The sequence below is a fragment of the Ischnura elegans genome, chromosome 12 (genome assembly GCF_921293095.1).
Source record: "Ischnura elegans chromosome 12, ioIscEleg1.1, whole genome shotgun sequence".
NCBI classification, from domain to species: Eukaryota; Metazoa; Arthropoda; class Insecta; order Odonata; family Coenagrionidae; genus Ischnura; species Ischnura elegans.
The window spans coordinates 43,166,768-43,188,254 of record NC_060257.1 but is presented as its reverse complement, the minus strand read 5'-3'; the positions used below and the strand labels follow the sequence as shown (position 1 = coordinate 43,188,254).

At 39.4% G+C, this 21,487-nt stretch overlaps 2 protein-coding genes across 2 annotated transcripts in view; one reads left to right on the top strand and one right to left on the bottom strand.

Annotated features, from left to right (window-relative positions):
- Window positions 1-419: 419 nt before the first annotated feature.
- LOC124169208 (chymotrypsin BII-like) overlaps window positions 420-21,487 on the top strand; it is a 59,406-nt gene continuing 38,338 nt past the window's right edge. The window contains exon 1 of the mRNA XM_046547726.1: window positions 420-485. Within this exon, the coding sequence (XP_046403682.1) occupies window positions 435-485 (51 nt within the window). The 5' untranslated portion in view covers window positions 420-434. The remainder of the gene's footprint in view (window positions 486-21,487) is intronic.
- Window positions 4,002-20,466, bottom strand: LOC124169203 (brachyurin-like). Its single transcript, XM_046547719.1, has 7 exons — window positions 20,364-20,466; window positions 16,993-17,065; window positions 15,788-15,944; window positions 15,430-15,596; window positions 15,180-15,266; window positions 12,936-13,075; window positions 4,002-4,390 (listed from the first exon to the last, which is right to left on the bottom strand). Exons 1-7 carry the CDS (start codon window positions 20,412-20,414, stop codon window positions 4,223-4,225), a joined length of 843 nt encoding a protein of 280 aa, XP_046403675.1. The 5' UTR covers window positions 20,415-20,466; the 3' UTR covers window positions 4,002-4,222.

Genomic DNA, 21,487 nt, shown 5'->3' with positions numbered 1-21,487 from the left:
ACTACATGTCAAACATTAATTCATTTGAAGACAATCTTGATTGAAATGATAATTATTTTTCACGTTAATGCCAATTGATAATCCCATAAATTAAGCCATATTGATAATAATTTGAACCTTGGATAAGATTACGGACGAGGATAAATCATCAAGTGAAACGAAATTGGTACCACCTATTGAATCTTATGCAAGAGTCTTAAATCTTCCCAATTTGACACCTTATTTTTCCCCTGCCACATGAAAATCGACTCTTCGGATTGGAGATCAATTACACGTCTAACAATAAGAGTATTAACTCCTGATAAGTTTTTAGCAATCACCAGATCCTTTGTAAATGATCTTCATGGATTTTTTATCATCTCATTCCGCATATATAAGCGCTGCCTGAGGATTTTCGGATAGACTTTCCGAAGCGACTACTGAACATCGTTGACATGAAGCTATTGCTCGCATCTTTGGCCCTCACAGCTTTTGTCTGCACGAAGGTAAAATATTAATTTTATTACATATGCATTTAATTTTGCTCACAATTAGAAAATCACTTGACTTGATAATCTCTGCTGGTTAGCAATCCTACTTAAGATTGAATTATTACGGAGGCTTCCGCGGTGAGTTGATTGGTGATGGTTTTCCGGGTTTACACCGCGTTGATTCATGTTTTTCCGGACGACAGTTTCAGGCGCGTTCCAGCTCCCGTCTTCGGGTCCAAATGATGTGCAGATCTGCGATCCTTATATACATATATCTATGTATTATAAAGTCCCCTAACGACCACTCATTCATTCATTATTCATTCACTCATACAAATGTTTGGGGTGAACGAGACGAGATACGGCAAAAAGTCTAATAAAGACCCCCTCTAAAATTGTCTGAAACCCCAGGAAAAATTATGAAAACACTAAATTTACAATTATTTATCCGTCTATTCATATAAAATTGAGTATGGGGATTAGTTTAAAAAATGGCCACCAAATTCCAATGGCGGCGCGGCAGTCATACAAACGAACAATCATAGCAACATATTTGTTTATGCAAACAAGAGGAGCTAAATTGGGAAAGAAGATAAAGGAATTAAAACGAAACTCTGATAAATATAAGGAAGGAAATCTGCATTTAAGGGATCTAGATGTTTGCCCGATGTATGATAAACCACAAAAACACGCTACTTCATACACTCCTTCATAGATATCGGATGGATGACGATCTTTTTCACTCCGGAGGAGGTCAGAGGTCTTCTTCAAACTTTTAAATCGCGTCTGAACGTCATGTTTGGCGAGAACTCTAGCAATTCTTTCCGACGTTCCAGCCACGTATGGCAAGAGAGCATGTGCCTTTGCCTTTTGCTGGTCTTCCTTTGCAGTGTCCAACGCCACATCTCTTTTCTCTTCTTCCTTTCGCGCGATTTTTTTAATCAGTACCCGATCGTAGCCATTTTCTTGGAGCGTGGTAAGGAGGTGTTGTTTCTCTCTAGCGAGCGAATCTGTATCCGATATGAAATATGCCCTATAATATAGGGTTTTAATGACTGATGCTTTTTGACTGGGATGATGGTGTGATTTGGCATTCAAATAGCGATCAGTATGCGTTTTCTTACGATAGACTGAAGGTCCCAATGTGCCATCTGATTTCTTCTTGACGAGAACGTCCAAGAAGGGAAGTTGGTTATTTTCTTCCATTTCCATAGTGAACTGGATGGAACTATTTTGCTATTAAGATGTTCAAGGAATCTTTTCAGTTTATCTGTCCCATGAGGCCATATGACGAAGGTATCGTCAACATATCTCACGAAGAGTTTCGGCTTCATATGGAAAGAAACCAGGGCTTTTCGTTCAAATTCTTCTATATAAAGATCTGCGACGACAGGTGATAAAGGAGAACCCATGGATGACCCTTCCGTTTGTTCATATAATTTCCCTCCCCAAGAGAAATAACAATAACGAAGGCAGAACTCCACCATTTTCGGAATGTCTTTCGGAAGGCCTTTTTCTGTCGGAGTCTTAATGACTTCGATGGCATCTTCAATAGGTATTTTGGTGAACAAAGAAACCACGTCAAAACTATCAGGGAGATCCTCTTCCGTAATCTTGTATTCCTTTATAATTTTGATGAAATGGGAGGAGTTCTTCACATAGGTGGCAGTTAGGCCTGAGAATGGCCGAAGGCTATGGGCAAGATACTTGCAAGCTTATGTGTAGGTGAATCAATGGCACTTACAATAGATCGGAGTGGTATCCCATCCTTATGAATCTTAGGCAGGCCATAAGGTCGTGGAGGTTTAGGAGCCGACTGGATTAATGATCGTCTCTCCTCTTGAGGTATTAACGAATGCTTCATGAGGTCCTTGATGTTCCTCCGGATTTTTGCCGTAGGATCTGAGTTAAGTTTTTGTAGGTCTTTTTAGGTTTTTTTGTAGGTCTAAGTCTTTTTATAAAAGGATCGCAGATCTGCACATCATTTGGACCCGAAGACGGGAGCTGGAACGCGCCCATGCAGATCCATGAAGATCCGCCTGCAGGAGCACAAGAGGGCCACACAGAACAAGAAATTCGACCTCTCAGCAGTTGCCGAGCATGCATGGAGTGAGCCTGGGCATGATATAATATTTGACGAAGCGAAAATCATCGCAAAAGAAAAGAGGTATTACCCCAGGCTGATAAGGGAGGCAATAGAGATCATCAAAACGTCCAAAAATTTCAATAGAGAAGACGGATACAATATAACCAACGCCTGGAAGAAAGCAGCACTTCGACCTGAAGACGCCTGGTGGAATCCTGGCGAAACTGTCGTCACCTCTGACAACTAAACGCGGCGATAACCCGGAAAATGGAGAAATCCACAAAATCTTTTCATTCTTACGTATTTCACTCCCATTCACATATTTCTTTAACAATTACATGCTTGTTATTCGTAGTTTTCCTTTTTCATTCTTGCCATCTACTTGTCCTTTGCAGGTAATATATTAATTTAATTAAATACATGTTTTATGCTTCTGATAGTAAGACTATCTCTAAACACCACCCGTATTGCAGAGAAGTTTCTCGGGTTTTCCACCGGTTGATGTTGTCCATATCTCCCGACGTTTCGAGCAGTGACTTGCTGATCTTCCGAAGACCCCCTGAGGAATGAGATCATTCGGAAGATCCCCTGAGGATGATCAGCATGTCGCTGCTCGAAACGCCGGAAGACATGGTCAACATCAACCGGTTGAAAACCCGAGAAACCTTTCTGCACCTGATACGCCTGGAAAACCTAAGACCGTACACCACCCGTATTGATTTGATATTCGTCACTGGTCAGCCTTCCTAAGATTGGTTTGACGCAGCTCTCCACTCAATTATCCTATGAGCTTTTCTTTTCACACCTACGCATTTATTCTCTTTCACATCGTTCTTTATCTGCTCCATATATTTTGTTCTTCCCTTTCCGTTCTTGCCATCCAATTGTCCCTCGACGATTATCCTCATCACTCAATCATAAGGGCCACGGTCTTAGAATATGAGAAGGTCTGGAAACTACCTTCTCCATGTCAATTCACCAGGCTGTTATGTCTCATTAGGCAATTATGTCTCATTTTCCTCTGCAGTCTTGGAACATGTACAGATATTTTTGTTTAGTTTCTAATTTTATTTATATTCTATTTAAGACCAAAATCTTAGGGCACATATGCTCACGATTTGCATTTTTAGATGTATTTACATTTCATAATGCCAACCAATAACCAATGATGAATTTTACTTTGAGAATTATGCACACGAATTAAGCTGTTTTTATGAAATATATGCTTTTCCATGGGATAATTGATAACAAAATTTCGGTGTGAGCAAAATGCATTACGCCAAAAATCCCCCTGAAGCATATTTCTGGCTACATGCCTAATTATCCTCATTTATCATTTTTCGTCGATGATACAGAAGTACGCATCGAAAAGCTCCGCCGCAATTTAGCTTATTCTAAGAATTTTCTTATTTTTTGTTCTGGGGTTTAAAATAATAATAAAAGAATTTATGGTAGAATTCGTTTTTATTTCGCCAAAATGTATAAGATTTTTCAATAGGTTTGTTTCAGTGATGAAGTATTTAAGCTCCTCTTCGATTCATGTAGCATTCCAATTCAGCTGCAAAGGGTGGAATTTTCAGAGAAAGTAATTAAAACATAAAAAAATTTTTTTGTCTAATTTACATAGGTTACAGTACACGTAAGAATCTAAATCTCTTTGTGGTTCTTATGTTAAGTGTTTTTGTATCCAATCAACGAAGGTGTAAACTCTGGTATATCCATCAGGTCCAACGCCGCAACCACGGTTGTTCACGAAAGAAGATATTCCTGCCAAGGCCTCGAACCCCTCGTCACCAACAAGGTAAAACGCAACAAGTGGTCCACCTGAGTCGCCCTGAATAAAAAAATAAAAAGTTTACTATCAATAGGGTAGTTTCCTTCATCAAAGAAAAAGAAATGCTATTCGTTACCCACCATTAGGGTTTTCATAATATACAAATTATTTGCTTTTAGAAATCCCAGTTTAAACGAATGGCAACGTCAAAAAGCAATTTGAAAAATGCCAGATTGGCGCCCATGCGATTTCACTCCACGTGACGTCACAGGGACCTAGATTCTACACGAGAGGATAGGAGTTTTACATCGTCTGAGATTACCAATTCATGCATGAGGCCCAGAGCTCAGGAAAACATGTCTTAATAATCACCTGCTAAAACTGCCGAAGTTCAGAAAGTTTCCTTCGTTTGATAAGGTATTAATAATCCTTAATTTAGCCAAGCGGTACATGTTAGCAGGGTAATCTGCTACCGGCTAGCATACGGCGTCGTATCAGCGCTCAAAGCCTCGCCCTAAGGACATCACACGGGCTTTTCCCATCATTCCTACTTAGCCGTCGCGTTTTTGCGCGCTTGAAAATTTACACTTTTCATTTAATCGCGAAAAATAGATATCGTCATTTAAAAATATGAGAGTGTGAAATGCGTACTCCAGGAGTAATAATCTTTCGATTTAGGCATATAAAAATGTTATGACACCACCCTATTCACTAATTCCCAGTCTGTAGATGGCGAAATTTTGCCTTCATTGGCACTTAATGGGGCTATATTTTCAAATTTTATAAAAACTTCGATAAAATACTTCGTTGGTGTTTAAAATAAGAGAGTAAAAAATTCCGAGAAATTTTGTAATAGACCTCGATTTTGTTCGCGTGTTGACATTTTTACATCTTTATTTTATGACGTATATATGGTGGTTCATCTTTAGTGGAAGTGGAATCTGCTATGATAATACTAATGAAGATATTGAAGTAATGCGAAATAAATCACTTAGTAATGCTATCACAAAAAAATTAATGCTCCGACGCAGGGTTTTGACTGGTGTAGAGTCATTATCAAGGTATCTGACAATCTACTAGTCTAAAACCTCGGTTGGAACGTTAAAATACAGGACATAACAGTATTCAGTTATTCAGTAACAATATTCAGTGGAACATCAAAAAAGTGATTTATTTCGCACTATAGATATGTGGTTCCACAAGCCTGAACACTTGGATACATACAAGGTGTGATGAAAAAAAAGACTGGACTGATAATTTTTCTGCGCAAACCGTTCAACGAATCGAAAAGAAACGAAGTGCGCCAGATTGCGACGTATCTGACGATCAAGACGAGAGGTGTTGCGTTTGTTTACGTCGAGTGGGTACTTAGCAACAATGGGAACAGTGGCCCTTGGGGCGGGCTCGCGGGTTAGACTCCTGGGGCAGGGTCTATAAGCGCGAGCTTTTTACCTCTGCACCCAGAAGGGGGAGGACAGGAGGGAGAAGGGAAGGAGGCGCCGCCGCGATAGGAGCCCGACGACGCCTCCCGGGAGGGGACAGGGAAGGAAGGGAGGGGACGAGGAAAAAAAACCCAACGCTATAGAAGCGAAGGAGGCCCTACTATTAGCGAAACCAAGCATACGCAATTAATATTCTACCAATTATAGTAGACTTTCCTATGAGGAAGAAAAATCTATCGATGAAATCGGTAGATGGCTACTTACAAGGAGATGCCGCCAAAGTGATGTTCGGGATTTGAATGACGATGTTATTTCCTGAAACAATATAGGTAAGGTAGAAAAAGTGTCACGGCTTTCTTCCACATAGGCCCGGGTTCGAGAGATATTCGCATGTAAAGATTCCGCGCACCATGACTTCCTTCGACTACTCTCTGCTGTACAGCAAGCGGCGTAGCATAGTGGGTAAAGGCATTCGGACGAGACAGTTGATGTACGCGTTCGGGGTTTGTGTACCAGTGGTGTCAAATTTTTTCTTCCTTATTATGTTTTAAAATCACTGCTATAATTCATTCCTATTCGTTTATGTCAGTTACTTTGCTATCTTTTATTTTTATATTAGTTTACGAAATTTAAATAGTACTCCGAATGGTTTCCATTCCCACCCGCGCTATGTCTTTGGCGGGTAAGATGTATCGCCAGAGTGAGGTGTTGGATTTAATTGCTCTACGCACCTTCTTCCTTTCCTGTGTCTCTCCGGTCCTAGAATACTGCAGCCAAATCTAGTCTTACTAGTATTTACAAATAAATAACAAATAATAGTAAATTTTATCGGGTGGTGTGAGGAATAGGGGACAAATTACGATAGTGATGGAGCAAGATGTATGAGGTATGAAAAAAGGATCAAATTTGGAACACATTCGGCATAGGAGTTAATGGAAGAAGGAAGTCTGAATAGAAAAGAACGTTTGGAGACAGAAAGGCGGGGGGTGAAAATATGAAATAGGCCACTCGACCTCGTCGTGCGCGAAGGAACGCGAAGCGGAAAAAAAGAAAGAAGGTCAGATGATGTATTTGCCATTAATGATATTTAAGAAAAGTCTCCGGTCATTGAGGATACGGCGATCAGCTAAAGTAGCAATGACAGAGAGGATCTAATCTTATTGAGGGAGAAGTTACGAAAAGGCAAGTGGCGGTAGCGGACAATAGAAAGGAAAAAAATTCAAAGGACGTTTGGGAGCTTTCATAAAGAAGGTGGGGCCGTAGACCAGACTTGGCTGCAGTATTCTAGGACCGGAGAGACACAGAAAAGGAAGAAGGTGCGTAGAGCAATTAAATCCAACACCTCACTCTGGCGATACATCTTACCCGCCAAAGACATAGCGCGGGTGGAAATGGAAACCATTCGGAGTACTATTTAAATTTCATGGGCATGATTTTAAAACATAATAAGGAAGAAAAAATATTGACCCCACTGGGACTCGAACCCCAAACATTTAACTAAAGTGTCTCGTCCGATTGCCTTAATCCACTAGGCTACACCGCTTGCTATTCAGGAGAGAGTAGTCGAAGGAAGTCATGGTGCGCGGAATCTTTACATGCGAATATCTCTCGAACCCAGGCCTATGTGGAAGAAATCCGTGACACTTTTTCTACCTTACCTATATTGTTTCAGGAAATAACATCGTCATTCAAATCCCGAATATCACTTTGGCGACGTCTCCTTGTTAGCAACAGTGGATTCGGGGGTCCCGGGGCGGGCCCCGCGAGGATACAACTCGAGGACCGGGAACCAAGTCTGACAATGAGACTTATACGCCCGTGCCTCTCGAGAGGGGGAGGACAGAAAGGAAAAGGGAATAGAGGCATCTCCGCAATGAGAGCCCGACAACGCCTCCAGGGGAAGGATAAAAAGGAAGGGAGGGGACGAGGAATCCCGCACCATCACAAGGCGGGCGGGCCCTACTAACAGCGAAACCAAGCATATGCTTTTAATATTCTAACGACCTTGGAGGATTATTCTATGAGGAAGAATAATCCAACGATCAAATCGTTAGATGGTTACTTAGCAACAGCGGTACGTGTCCTTAACCTGTTCGTCGCCACGTGCAACGGCAGCAATGGAGGAGCTAAAGCAGAGGTGGGAAAATTGTGGCCCGCCACAGATTTTGTGATGGTCCGACACAGAAATAAAAAAAATGTGATAGGGTACAAAATTGTTGCCAACGGCTTTCGGGAGCAGCTGCGTCTTAAGCTTTGTCACGCGAGATTTCGCGGCTGTTGCAGGTCGCATTATCAGGCAATGCATTTCATCGCCTCATAATGCGACATGTAATGGCCGCGAAAGATCGCGTGTCAAAGCGCAAGACGCATCTGCTCCCGAAAGCCATTGGCAACAATGCATCTCGCTGCAAAAGCCTACGTTCCACGGTACACTTGTCTCATTAAATGTATCTATATGTATAAAAGAAAGTCGAAAATCGTGTTAGTTAGAACACTTATAACTCGAGCACGGCTGCACCAATTTAGGTGATATTAGGTTCTTTGGATTCGTCTCAGCCCCGGGTAACATATAGGGCATTAAAAAAGGATAATTTCACAACTAAAATTCATCTCTTTCTTAGGTATAGGTTTTTAGGAGTTAGTAACGCAACAACAATTGATTAGTCGGTCAAAACTACAAAGTAAATTACTTGTTTTGTTTTTTCCAATTTAATAACACAACTTCATGACCACATAATATTTTAATTACTAAATATATCCAAAACATTGAAATTGTATTTCAAAAATGTAAGTCTAGATAATTGTAAGCCCAGCTCAAGTTGACACTTCACTACCATGTTTGTAAACAAATCTCCAAGCAATTGTTGACAATCGGTAATGTCCGTGTACTCTGCATGAGTTCAAATCTTTTAACTGTGTAATGAACGAAGACGAAGTCACCAACTATCTATCTGAATATTTAAAGTCCTTGGACGTACCTGGCTTGCCACGGCACGATTTACAACTAAAGGTAGGCTCTGTGTTCATGATCTTTCGAAACCTAAACCAACCAAAACTATCCAACGGAACGTGTTTGTTCATTAAAAAAACTGATAATGAATGTGATTCACGCGACTATACTCAAAGGAAAATTCAAAGATCAGGAAGTCCTCAATCCGAAGATTCCATGATGCCAACTTATGTGCCCTTTTGAGCTTAAACGTATTCAATTTCCAATTTGTGTTGCATTCGTGATAACGATTTACAAATCGCATGGTCACTGGTCAGTCTTTCAGTTTTTGCTATGTTTGTTCTCATGTGCCAATGAAAACCCATGATTTTCTCATGGTAAGTAATATATGGTATGCTAACGAGTCGGTAAACCATCCGCTGTATTTCTTCCTTCGCTTCGAGAGCGCAGCTAGGAATTAAGGATAGGAGGGTTTTAGGCGCAGCTAAAACTACGGATCTGTAGGGTACAGAAAATTCGCTAAGGTAAGCGAGAGGTGAGGGGGCCCTCCCCCAGACATTTTTTAAGATAAATGGTTCAAAATAGTGGGTTTTGCGGCTGCGTGAATAGTTAAATACGTTTCGTTTGTTACTCATCCGTTCCCCTAATATTAGTAACAAAAGTTTTTATTAAAAATTCTCTCAGCTCTTGGGGGGTTTTTAACCCCCAAAAACCCCCCTCGCTGCGTCATTGCTTCGCTTCGCTATATTTATTTAGCTTTATCCGCTTTATCTTGCGCCTGATAGCAAAACAAAAACTGTTGTTTATCAGAAGGTGCTTGACGCAAGACATTAAACCCGAATGTGTAGGGCACACCGTGGTGCGTTTACGCATGCAGCACGTTTACGCAGTTAGAGATACTATAACTGGCGCGCCTAAAGTCATTTGATACCAATGCTGCTTCATATGGCCTTTTCTTACACGATTTTGAGCATCAGTCAAGCGTTGGTCTGGCGTTTTGTTAACCTGCCCCGTGAACGGGCCAAGTTTACGCAACAGACTTGAACCTAAAAACATGTTTTTACTGTTAATAACACAAATAGCCAACAACTTAATGCGTATAATTTTTATTTCATTAACTGCTTTATAAAACCACAATGCCCAAAATTTCTTAAGCTATTTTGATACTCATTTACGTAGTTTTATTGAATTTGTATCCTTATTTTATTATTATAAATTAAACATGATTATAAACGAAAGAACCGCTCTTGATTTATAAATGGTGTATCTAAACTGTAAGTTCATTGATTGTTAGGTGGTACGAAGTTCGTCGAGTCAGCTACTTGATTATATATTTAAATGTGCTAGAAGATAGAAATCTAACCAGTGCTGTAGTTGGGGAAAAAATTAGAATTAATTAAAAATTAGAAAAAATTCCAAAGTCTATACGACTTCATCAATCCGTCGGAGTTACGGTATTTGGAGGTCCTGTGGACAGGACGGGTGTGACGGGAGGTGTGACGGGAGGATAATCCTTGTTAAACTAAACACAAAACCAAAAGATACTATCGTCATACAAGTGTATATGCCAACTACTAATGAAATAGATGAAGAAGTGGAGAAAGTATATGATGTGCTGATTGAGTTAATAGAAGGGATAAAAGGGGAGGAAAATGTTATAATCATGGGCGACTGGAATGCCACGGTTGGAGAAGGAAGAGAAGGGATGATTGTTGGACCTTTTGGTTTGGGCAAAAGAAATGAGAGAGGTGACCGACTGGTAGAGTTCTGCTCCCGATATCATTTAATAATAACAAATACATGGTATCAACATCACCCACGCAGAAGGTACACGTGGAAAGCACCAGATGGACAACGAAGACACCAGATTGATTATATACTGGTGAAGCAGAGATTTAGAAACCAAATTAAAGACAGCAGAAGTTATGCCGGACCAGATATTGACAGCGACCACAATTTAGTCTTATCAGAGTGCAATTTAAAGTTTAAAAAGCTTCAAACAAAGTATGCAGTTAAATGGGATGTAGGAAAGTTAAAAGAAAAAGAAATGCTCTCCTTATTCAAAGAACAAACAAATAAACAAAGAACTGAGAAGCCAAAGACTATTAACGAAAAATGGGAAATGATAAACAACAGAGTGCTAACAACTGCAGAAGCAGTATTAGGCAAGCGGAGGCAGATTAACAGGAAACAATGGATAACTGCTGACCTTGTACAAAAAATTGAAGAAAGAAGAAAATTAAAAAATAATAATACAGTCGAAGCACAAATACAGTACAGGGCTCTCAGAAACGAAATAAACAGAGAAACCATAAAAGCAAAAGAGGCCTTCTGGGAAGGAAAATGCCAAGAAGTCGAAGAACATATGAAACGTAATGAAATGGATTCGGCTTATGGAATAGTGAAGAAATTCTTTGGAAATCATAAAACTAGAAGCAATGGACTACGGAACGAAAATGGCAAAATAATTTATGAACAAGATGAATTGGGAAAAATGTGGAAACAATACATCGAGGAGTTATATGATGGACATATGACAATTAGTACAAGCACAGTGATTGAGAACGAAGGTGAAATCAATCAAGAAGAAGAAGGAGACAGCATACTGAGGGGAGAATTTGACAAAGCACTATCAAAACTCAAGAATAATAAAGCACCTGGTATAGATGACATACCAGCAGAATTATTGAAGATGACTGGAGAAGAAATACATAATGCACTATATCAACTAGTGTGTGAGATTTACGAAACAGGTGACATTCCCTCAGACTACCAAAAGTGTATAATGATACCAATCCCAAAGAAAACATCATCCAATAGATGTGAACAATACCGCACATTGAGCCTTATCACACATGCCTCTAAAATACTGACTAACATTGTACTAAGCCGGATTGAAGATAAGGTTGAAACTCTCCTCAGCGAAGACAATTTGGATTTAGAAAAGGACGAGGAACCAGAGATGCAGTACTTGCCATTAGAATCATACTAGAAAAAAGATTGAGTAAAGAAAAGAACACCTACATAGCTTTTGTTGATCTTGAAAAAGCTTTTGATAGTGTTGATTGGAAGCAGCTCTTTACCATAATGAAAGAAGCAAAGATAAATTACAAAGATAGAAGAATTATCTGGGGTCTCTATAGAGAAGAAATTGCAGTGCTGAGATTTGGACAATATGAGCAGCAGGCCAAAATTAGAAAAGGAGTGAGACAGGGATGTTCATTGTCACCTGCGCTATTTAACTTATACCTACAAAGAGCACAGGACGAGGCAGAGAGCAACTTACCGGAAGCAGGAATTAAGGTCCATGGGCAGAGGATATATAAGCTATGTTTTGCGGACGACTTAGCAGTCTTGGCAGAAAGTGAAGACCAATTACAAGAAGTGCTTAGGGAGATGGAAGTCACGCTGGCTAAATACAATCTAAAGTTAAGCAGGACCAAAACCAAGACACTCGTTGTCTTGGTTTTGGTCCTGCTACTCGTGCTCCTGGTGGTACTCAAAACTTTTGTATGGAGCATAATGCTTTATGGTAGTGAAACTTGGACGATAGGAGCAGCAGAGAAAAAAAGAATTGATGCTTTTGAACTATGGTGCTACCGTAGAATGTTAAAAGTTTCATGGGTAGACCGGGTAACGAATGAGGAGATACTGGAAAGACTGGGAGTGAAAGCAGACCTGTGGAGTATTCTAACTGCAAGGAGAAGTAAATGGGTTGGACATTTACTGAGACAAAATAATGGATTGGTAAAAACAGTTTTAGAGGGCACTGTGGAGGGGAAGAGCGGCAGAGGAAGGCCGAGGTTGAGCTATATTACCCAAGTAATGAAGGACACGGGCTGCAACAGCTACCTGGAGCTGAAGAGGCTGGCGGAGGACAGACAGAGATGGATGACTGCTGCAAACCAACCCAAGGGTTGATTACTTAGAAGAAGAAGAAGTGGACAGGAACTGGGCCGTGATGCTCAATGAAAAACAGAATTTAATGCCGGCGTTCCCAATGTTTTCGCAGAATAATGTATTGATATTTTTATATGACACTCTCATACAGTGCTCCTACGAACATATTGCTATCCGGCTGAAATGAAACAATAACTTTTCAGAGATCCCTGGCGATGCCCAGTTTTTAAAACTAAAGTCGCGATATTTTACAAAGGCAAACATTGTACTTTTTTCAAACTGTACCGCAGATACAAACTATTTATGTACTCACATAGCAACTTCCCTCATCACCACCACGCGGCATAGTACAAAGAAGGGAGTCGGTAATCACATCCCCGTAGACCATTTTGCACTCATCATTTGTTATGACGTCCACTTTAGCATAGCGAAGTGTGGGCGACAATTCCCCATCTGTAACAAAGAAAATGGAAAACTAATTTAATGGACAGAACTCAAATTTTGTGACTAAGAAGCCAGTTTTATTAATTTTTTCTGGAGAACCGTTAATTATATTTATTTAACAGTAATCTAATAGGGTATATAAGGATCTGAGGATCAATGTAGTTCTTGTTTGCCAACGAACTCGGGAAAGAAACACATGTTACTCATACTCAAAGCAAAAAGTATTAAAAAACGTTTATTATCATGAGTAGCCAAAATTACGCTGAAAACAATATATACGACAACGTAAGATTATGTAAACACTTAAAATTGATGCGTACACAATAATAGTTCTACTTTTTTCTACTTTCCTAACATAAAATAATAATAATTATTATTATAGTATTCTACCGATTAAGGTAGGTTTCAATGGAGTAATAAGGAAGTATCTTGTATGCTAATGACATTGTGTTAGTGAGTGTTCATTAAAAAAAATTTGAAACATGCCATAAAAGGATGCAAATAGACGTTAATATGTTAAATATTTGGTCGCATGACAATAATTTAATTATGAATAAAGATAAAACGTACGTCGATTATGCATTTATCCTCAATGAGTAAAATGAAGAACGAGGTAAATGTAAAAATCCATTCCCACAAATGTATTCATGATAATAATATTGATCTTGTTGATAACTGCAACTGTCCTTTATTGAACCAGGTAGAAAAGTACACTTCCCTTGGTGTGATCATTGATTAGCACTTCAAATTTCTTCTTCACATTAACAAAATTGATAAAAAATTAAGAACTGTGGGTTATCAAATGTTTATGATCAGAAAAATTTTACCTGCAAAGACCAAATTAATTATTTATTTTGCAATGGCTGAGAACATACTGAGATATGGAATCACAGTTTGGGGAATGGCCTGTAATGCACTGTTAAATACAATAATCCTATTTTCTTCCTTCCTCTCCTTCGTTTACCTAACATTCTATCTAACACCTTTTTCAACATCCCTTCCCCGCTAAGTACTCCCTCCATCCATATCTTCTGTGTACTCCGAATCTCATCTAAAAGAAGCCTATCCTCGCCAACCATATCCAGCACTTCGTCGTTCCTTTTATTCTCCGTCCATTTCACCCTCTACATTCTTCTCCATACCCACATCTCGATTGCTTCCAATCTTCTCTCGTCTTCTTTCCTCAATGTGCACGTTTCTGCACCGTAGAGATCTGCACTCCAGATCAAACTCTTCACTAACCTTTTCTTTAAACTCTTACATAATGATCCTCTCAGAAGCTCCTTCCTGCTCATGAACGCCTCCTTTGCTAGTGCAATTCGCTTCCTCATGTCCTTGATACTGTGTCCGTTTTCCTCTATTGTGCTGTCCAAACAGATAAATTGCCCTACCTTCTCAAGTTTTTCTCCACCTACTTTTATCTTGAGTCTCACATTCGCGATGCTTTACAAAACCGCATTACCATGGTCTTCTTGTGATTAATCCTCATCCCATACTCCTCGCACTGCTCGCCTAACGCATCCACTAGAGCCTGCAGTCCCCTCGCTGAGTGGCTAATCAGCGCCTGATCATCCGCGAACCTGACGGATTTATACATCATTCCTCCTACTTTCACTTCAGCTTCCAACTCGTCCCACGCTTCCCTTACCATCTTCTCAGCGTATACGTTTAAAAGCAGCGGCGATAGAGGGTAACCTTGCCTCACACCTCGGCCAATGCTGGCCCATATAACATATTTCTCAACATTCTTATGAAAAATTTCGACGACAATAATTGATTTATATATTTATTGAATGCTTAGAAAAGAATATTGCGTAAATATGTTTCCTTTGATAGAAGGCAGTTAATGGTGTGTTACCCCTCACCCAGTAGCTGGAGTGTTGGTAGCAATTACGAAGGGTTTGCGTTGACGCTCTACGTAAAACATCCATCCTTCTCCGTTTACAAACATTTTGAGAGTTTCGCGGCCCTAGCGCCACAATTGCCCTACTCCGCAGCGACACGATCTTTTTTGAGATGCATACTCTCTCGCTGCTATCCAATTCTTAACTCAATTGTGTAGAAATTCTTTGAGTTATATTCTCAAGAGCTTTTGTGAACATGTATTACTTACCATCATAAGTGCGACCCCAACCACTTACAGTTGCAAGATTTTCGTAAATGTCAGATGTTGGAGGAGGACCAATGTTATAAATATTACCTGAAAATTGCAAAATAAACAATGAGAAACATTAAAAAGGTTTTCCAGAACTACCCTACAACTCATGAGGTACGTTATCATGAATTGACTTATTGGTTCTAAGGAAATTATGTGGAATAACTCATGGTACTTAATGCTTCGATTTGATTGAATTTGAACTTACCGCCAAAAGTCAGGGAATACGGAAGATGGATCAGGGCAATGTCATAGCTGAAACCATTCGGGTCATATTTCTCGTGAATGATGGCCTCGTTTGAAACCAAACTTTGCTTCGGACTTGCCTCCCTCTCCAGTCTAATGTCACCCACGTAAACGGTGTACGTTCTTCCACTAGAAAAGAATGATCGTATAGCTTAATCGTGTTTTTGGGAGTATCCACGGCAGAAAAAATGCATGAGACCCATAAATGAATTGCGTATGAAAGAGGATTCAGATTAGGGTACTTCGAGTGAGATTTTTGAAATGAATCACGTATTATTGCCATTACATGTAGAACAAATCCTCAACTAATGTTTACTCGCCTGTCTGCACATGTTGCTGTAGTGAGTACATAAGATTCAGTTATAATTGTTGCTCCGCAGAAATCCCTATTATCAATGTGCAACCCAGCCTGGTATGGGAATTGTCCAGGAGATGCCTCTTGGCCCCCAGAAATTTTCGGCCTGTTGGCTCTGTTCCCTATTAAGACAAAAATACGAATTTAGGGCAAAACATGGAAAACACAAAAGATGAATAAACCGAGAGACGAAGTGGTCATTTCTGTCGCCACAATGCTAAAAAAATCAATTTTGGTCGATGGTTAAAGCGGCATCGGCTGAAGTCAGGTGGATCATTCGAGCTACCTATTATTTACGCAAAAGAGTCGCCAAAAATTTAAACAAAAGAAAAATTAAGTAGGAATGAAATGTGAGAGCGATTTTGCACCTCAGCACAACGCAAACATCGAAAATGATTTTAAAATGTATTTACAGTAGTCAACTTCACTAGTTTCAACACGGCTTCCAACCTTTCACACTGAACTGTTTGACGACACACCTTGAATAAATATTCGCCATCTAACTGATTAATCCTAAATAAATATGTTTATTTCTAAACAGAGGATACATAATATATATAGAAAAGGTGGGAAACTAAATATATTAGCGTAATTTAGGCGAAATAGTTTTCGTTTTGCGACGTTGGCACCAGAGATCTCGACGGCCACAATGCCAGTGACAGGCAGTTTTTCGCAAATATTTTTCTTATTTTATCATGGACATATACTTTCCCGTTCATATTTAGATTTGTCACAAACGTTTTCTCCCAATGAGTGCCGTCTAAATAACATCTTGTTACAAACACCCTAACTATATCGAAAAACCGTTTTTATCTATAAGAGCCCATGTTAAGTTATCCTAAATTTACCGTGAAATGTTTCAATAACGGCACGTAAGAATCCATTTTTCTTTGGATAATTGAAAGTGCGAATTTCAAAGAATATGTCACCGATGTATCATCAATTTCTTGTATCTTTTATCGAGGCACTCTATCTACTTTAAAACGTAATTTCAGCGAATGGCGTAGAGGGAAATTTTATTAACGTGTTGAAATAAACAGAAACAAAACCAATGGAGTTCATTATAAATATCTTTGCGGCTATGAAGGAGGCACAACTTTTTTTTAATGCGAGGAAAATTATTAGTGAAGTTATTTCCTAATGCAAACATAATATTTATGTAATACTCACCGTTTTTCAGGCCCTCAACCTTGGCAAGTTTGTTCAGTGTGGTCAAACGCACTGGAGTTTCGAAGCTGTTTGCCTGTTGGAGGAAATTAGAGTCTCATGTAAATATTTTTATGTAAATTATCATTTCATTTTGCACATTATTACAAAATGCACTACGGTAGGATTGTTATTCCAAATATTAGGCTGTAAAGTAACCTCAGCGTGTTTCTGTTATGCTCTGCTTCTGCTGGATAGCGCTTCATTCTTCATACCATAGTATTATCAAGATTGAAACCAGTCTTCATTAACTTAAGTCTACAAATAGCCTTCATTTCAGTATGGCAGGAGAAGAAAATCATTCAGACTATGAGTGAGAATAAATATGGTAGGGCTGATTTATTATTTCGTGTCTCGCTTTAATTGCCTTGAAGAACCTGATACGACCATCACTGAGGCGAAAAGGAATAGTTGTGAAAAATTAATAATTTAACGTGCGCAATTGATTACCATTGACGTAAAATCCAGTTTTGAGCATTTTAAAAGTTAAAAAAAAAGGTTATCCGTGACATAATTATGGAATCTCATAATTAAGCGCTTTAGAATGTTTATTTATCATATACACATATGAAAAGGATGATTAAAGTAATTAAATTATATAAATTTATAAAGTAATTAAATAAATTATATGATTAAAGTTATGAACATGGGTGATGGTTTTGAATAATTTTTTAACTGAGCATAGCAATATATGCTATAACACGTTATTGTATTCCAAATATCAGATTGTAAAGTAATCTTAGCGTGTATCTATGATGCACTGTGTCGGCTCACTAATCCATAGATCTATCAAGAATGACACTAGTCTTCATTCTATGGCTGGGGAAAAAACATTCAGACTACCACTCAAAATAAAAGATTACGGAAGGCTCGATTCAGTTTTTCGTATCTCGGTGTCATTGATTTTCCATGAAACTTACGGGACGAAAATTTATGCATGAAATATATCAGTTCTATAAATATATAGGCTAAATAATTCAGGTAAGAAAAAATAATATTATTACTCAGTAATCATATTCATGGTTGAAATAAATTATAATGGTTAATTTATGGGATTATAAAATGGTATCATTTTGAAAAAATAAGCGCCGGCCTAATGGAACAACCTTATAGGTCATGTCTAAGGCGCGATGGCCTGATGAAGACAATCGTCGAGGGACAATTAGATGGCAAGAACGGAATAGGAAGACCTCAAATGAAGCATATGGAACAGATAAAGAAGGATGTAAAAGGGAAGAAATACGTAGGTGTGAAAAAGATAAGTTAAGGGAAGAATTGAGTAGAGAGCTGCGTAAAACCAATCTTAAGGCCGCTATGCACGGTGAATGACCATGCGCAAGATCATGCTGCATGATCACGCGAATGAAATCATTCACCGCGTATAACGGAAAAATTCGCGAATTAACTTTCATTCGCATGATCATTGAGTGTAAATTAGAACAGGACAATATTTTGCCAAAGTTCCAGTTGGCTTCCTCAGGTCCACTGAAGTGTCGATGCGGAAATTTGTTCATCTTATATACATATTCGTATCAAAGAAGGCCGCTACAACCCGAGAATAATCAGAGAGGCAATTGAAATCGCCAAAATAACAAAGAACTTCAAACGTGAAGACGGCTACAATCTCGCCAGCGCGTGGAAAAGGGTCTTCAAAGATCCTGACCAATCAGGGCACACCTCAACAAAAAGGCGGTAAACGGGGTATATGAGATGAACAACTTTCTGCATCGACACTTCAGTGGACCTGAGGAAGCCAACTGGAACGTTGGCGAAATACTGTCCTACAAAATGGATAAACGCGGAAGAATACCCGAAATTATCACTAAATATCACGGGTCAACTTTCCAAAGGCCGCCATGCACGGTGAATTATCCCCGCGGAAGCCTACTTGGAAAAGTTGACCAGTGACGATTATCAAATCAAGACGGGTGGTTTTAGTGATAATCTTACAACTAGCAACATCAAATATCTATGTAATTAAATCCATATTTTACCCGCGAAGGGCAAGTAGACTGCAAGAATGAAATAGTCGCCTCAGGCACGGCTATCCGACGTCGCACGAACCTGAAAGTTTTTTTCTCACCATTTCGCACACTTCGAGACCACGAACGTTAGACCACATTTGGAATACGCTGCCAGTGTTTGGGACCCTCATGAAAAAGGCTTAATAACAGAGTTAGAACGCGTGCAAAGAAGAGCTGCCAGGTATGTGAAAGGTCGTTACGATAGTCTTGTTAGTGTAACTGACCTCTTAGATAAACTCGGATGGGAATCTCTGTCGGACCGTAGATTGAAAAATAGACTAAACCTTTTAGATAAATTCAAGAGCAGTGTCTTTTCTGACGAAGTTAACCATATCTTGCGGACGCCAACGTACTACGGAAGATCAGATCATATAAATAAAATAAGAGAGATACATTGCAGAACAGACAGATTCCGAATGTCATTTTTTCCACGATCAATAAGAGATTATAACGGCAGCAATAGAACTCGTAAATAGATTGCATGACTTGTAGTGTAGCCTACTAACCTATGTAAAACTTAATGCATTTTTCTGAATTTCTATTCTATATTCTAACAGCTTATAGTAGTATAGTTTGTTATTATACGGGACGTTTTTTGGACGGTGTGGTGTGCATGTGGGAGTCCAAATGCATGCTGCATGCTGGTGATTGATCACCCCCTGCCAAACACCCTAGAGGTGGCTCGCAGGGTATTAAGTAGATGTAGATGAACCTTTAAATGGGATCATTACAAAAAAATAATCGCCGTCCTAATGGAACAACCTTATAGGTCTTATCTTAAGCCGCGATGGCCTGATGAAGACAATCGTCGAGGAAAAAGGAGATAGCAAGTACGGAAAAGAAAGACCTCGAATAAGATATATGGAACAGGCAATGAAAGATGTGAAAGAGAAGAAATACGGTGATATGAAAAAATAAGCTGATGGAATAATGGAGTAGAGAGCTTTGTCAAACCAATCTTATAAAGTTGGCCAGTGACGATTATCAAATCAATGCGGGTGTTGTTTAGTGACAATCTTTTACTAGTAACATCAAATATCTACGTAATTAAAGTCATATTTCACCCGCGAAGTACAAGTATATGGAATGAATGATATAGGAAAATTGCGAATAATATATATGGAACTGGTAAAAAAAGATGTGAAAGAGAAGAAATACATAGGCGTGAAAAGATAAGCTGACGAGAGACTTCTTCAGAGAATTGCGTCAAATCAATCTTAGGATTTTTTTAACCAGCGGTGATTAACAAGTCACGTTATTTTCTATCTATCCGCAACATTAAAAACGTATGTAATAAAATGAATATTTTACCTGCGTGCAGACAAAAGCAGCGAGGGCCAAAGATGCGAGCAATAGCTTCATGTCCACGTTGTTCAGTAGTCACTTCGGCAAGTCTATCCGAAACTCCTCAGGCAGAGCTTATATATGCGGAATGAGGTGATAAAAAATTCATGAAGATTATTTTCGAAAGATCTGTTGATTGCTAAAAACTTATCAGGCCTTAATACTATTTTTGTTGGATCTGTAATTGATCTCTATTCCAATGCATCAATTCTCATGTGGTTGGGGAAAAATAAGGTCCTAAAATGATGACTTTTCCTCATCTGTAATCTTATCAAAGGTTCAAAATATCAATACGGATTAACTTATGTGATTATAAAATGTCATCAGCGTGAAAAATTATTATCATTTTAATCAAGATTATCCCCTAATCGCCTAAGCCAGGCGATTATCGCCTAAGCCAGGCGACGTCGCCAGCGACGAACCTGGCTACCCAGCTTGTCGTGGTCATTGATTCTTATGGGCCTTATTACACGAGGGTAGCCAGCGACGTAGCCACACTTTGGCGACTGACTGGCTACCGAGCCCCGTCGCCACTGGCTACCCATACTGGCGACGCTGCATTGTAGCATACGGAGCTTATTACACGAGGTCGCCAGGCTACTCGGTCAGTACATCTCGCTTGGTACTGCTCACTGTTGTGAGTGGGTGAGTTGTTCAGTATGTCCACGCCAGTTGAGAAAATGCCTACATCTTCTGATTCAGTGGAAGGGATACGCCGAGAGAAGAAGAAAAAAGAAGAGCCGCAGAAAGACGACCAAAAGAAAAAGCATGAAGAGCTCGTGAAAAAGTGCCAGAAGTTGGCCGACACAAAATTAAGATAACGTTACCACTCACACAACGCATTCCACTATAGTTCACAGCAAACTGAGAGGAAACGGAAAAATTCTGGCTACTGAACTGGCTACATAACTGGCTACTAGGTGTGGTAGCCAGCGACGTCGCCACACTTTGGCGACTGACTGGCTACCGAGCCCCGTCGCCACTGGCTACCCATACTGGCGACGCGTTGTTGTTTTTCTATGTTGTTTAAAGTCCTGTTTAAAGTCCTACGCTGTTTAAAGTCCAATTTCAAAGAGTAAAATGGCCTTGAA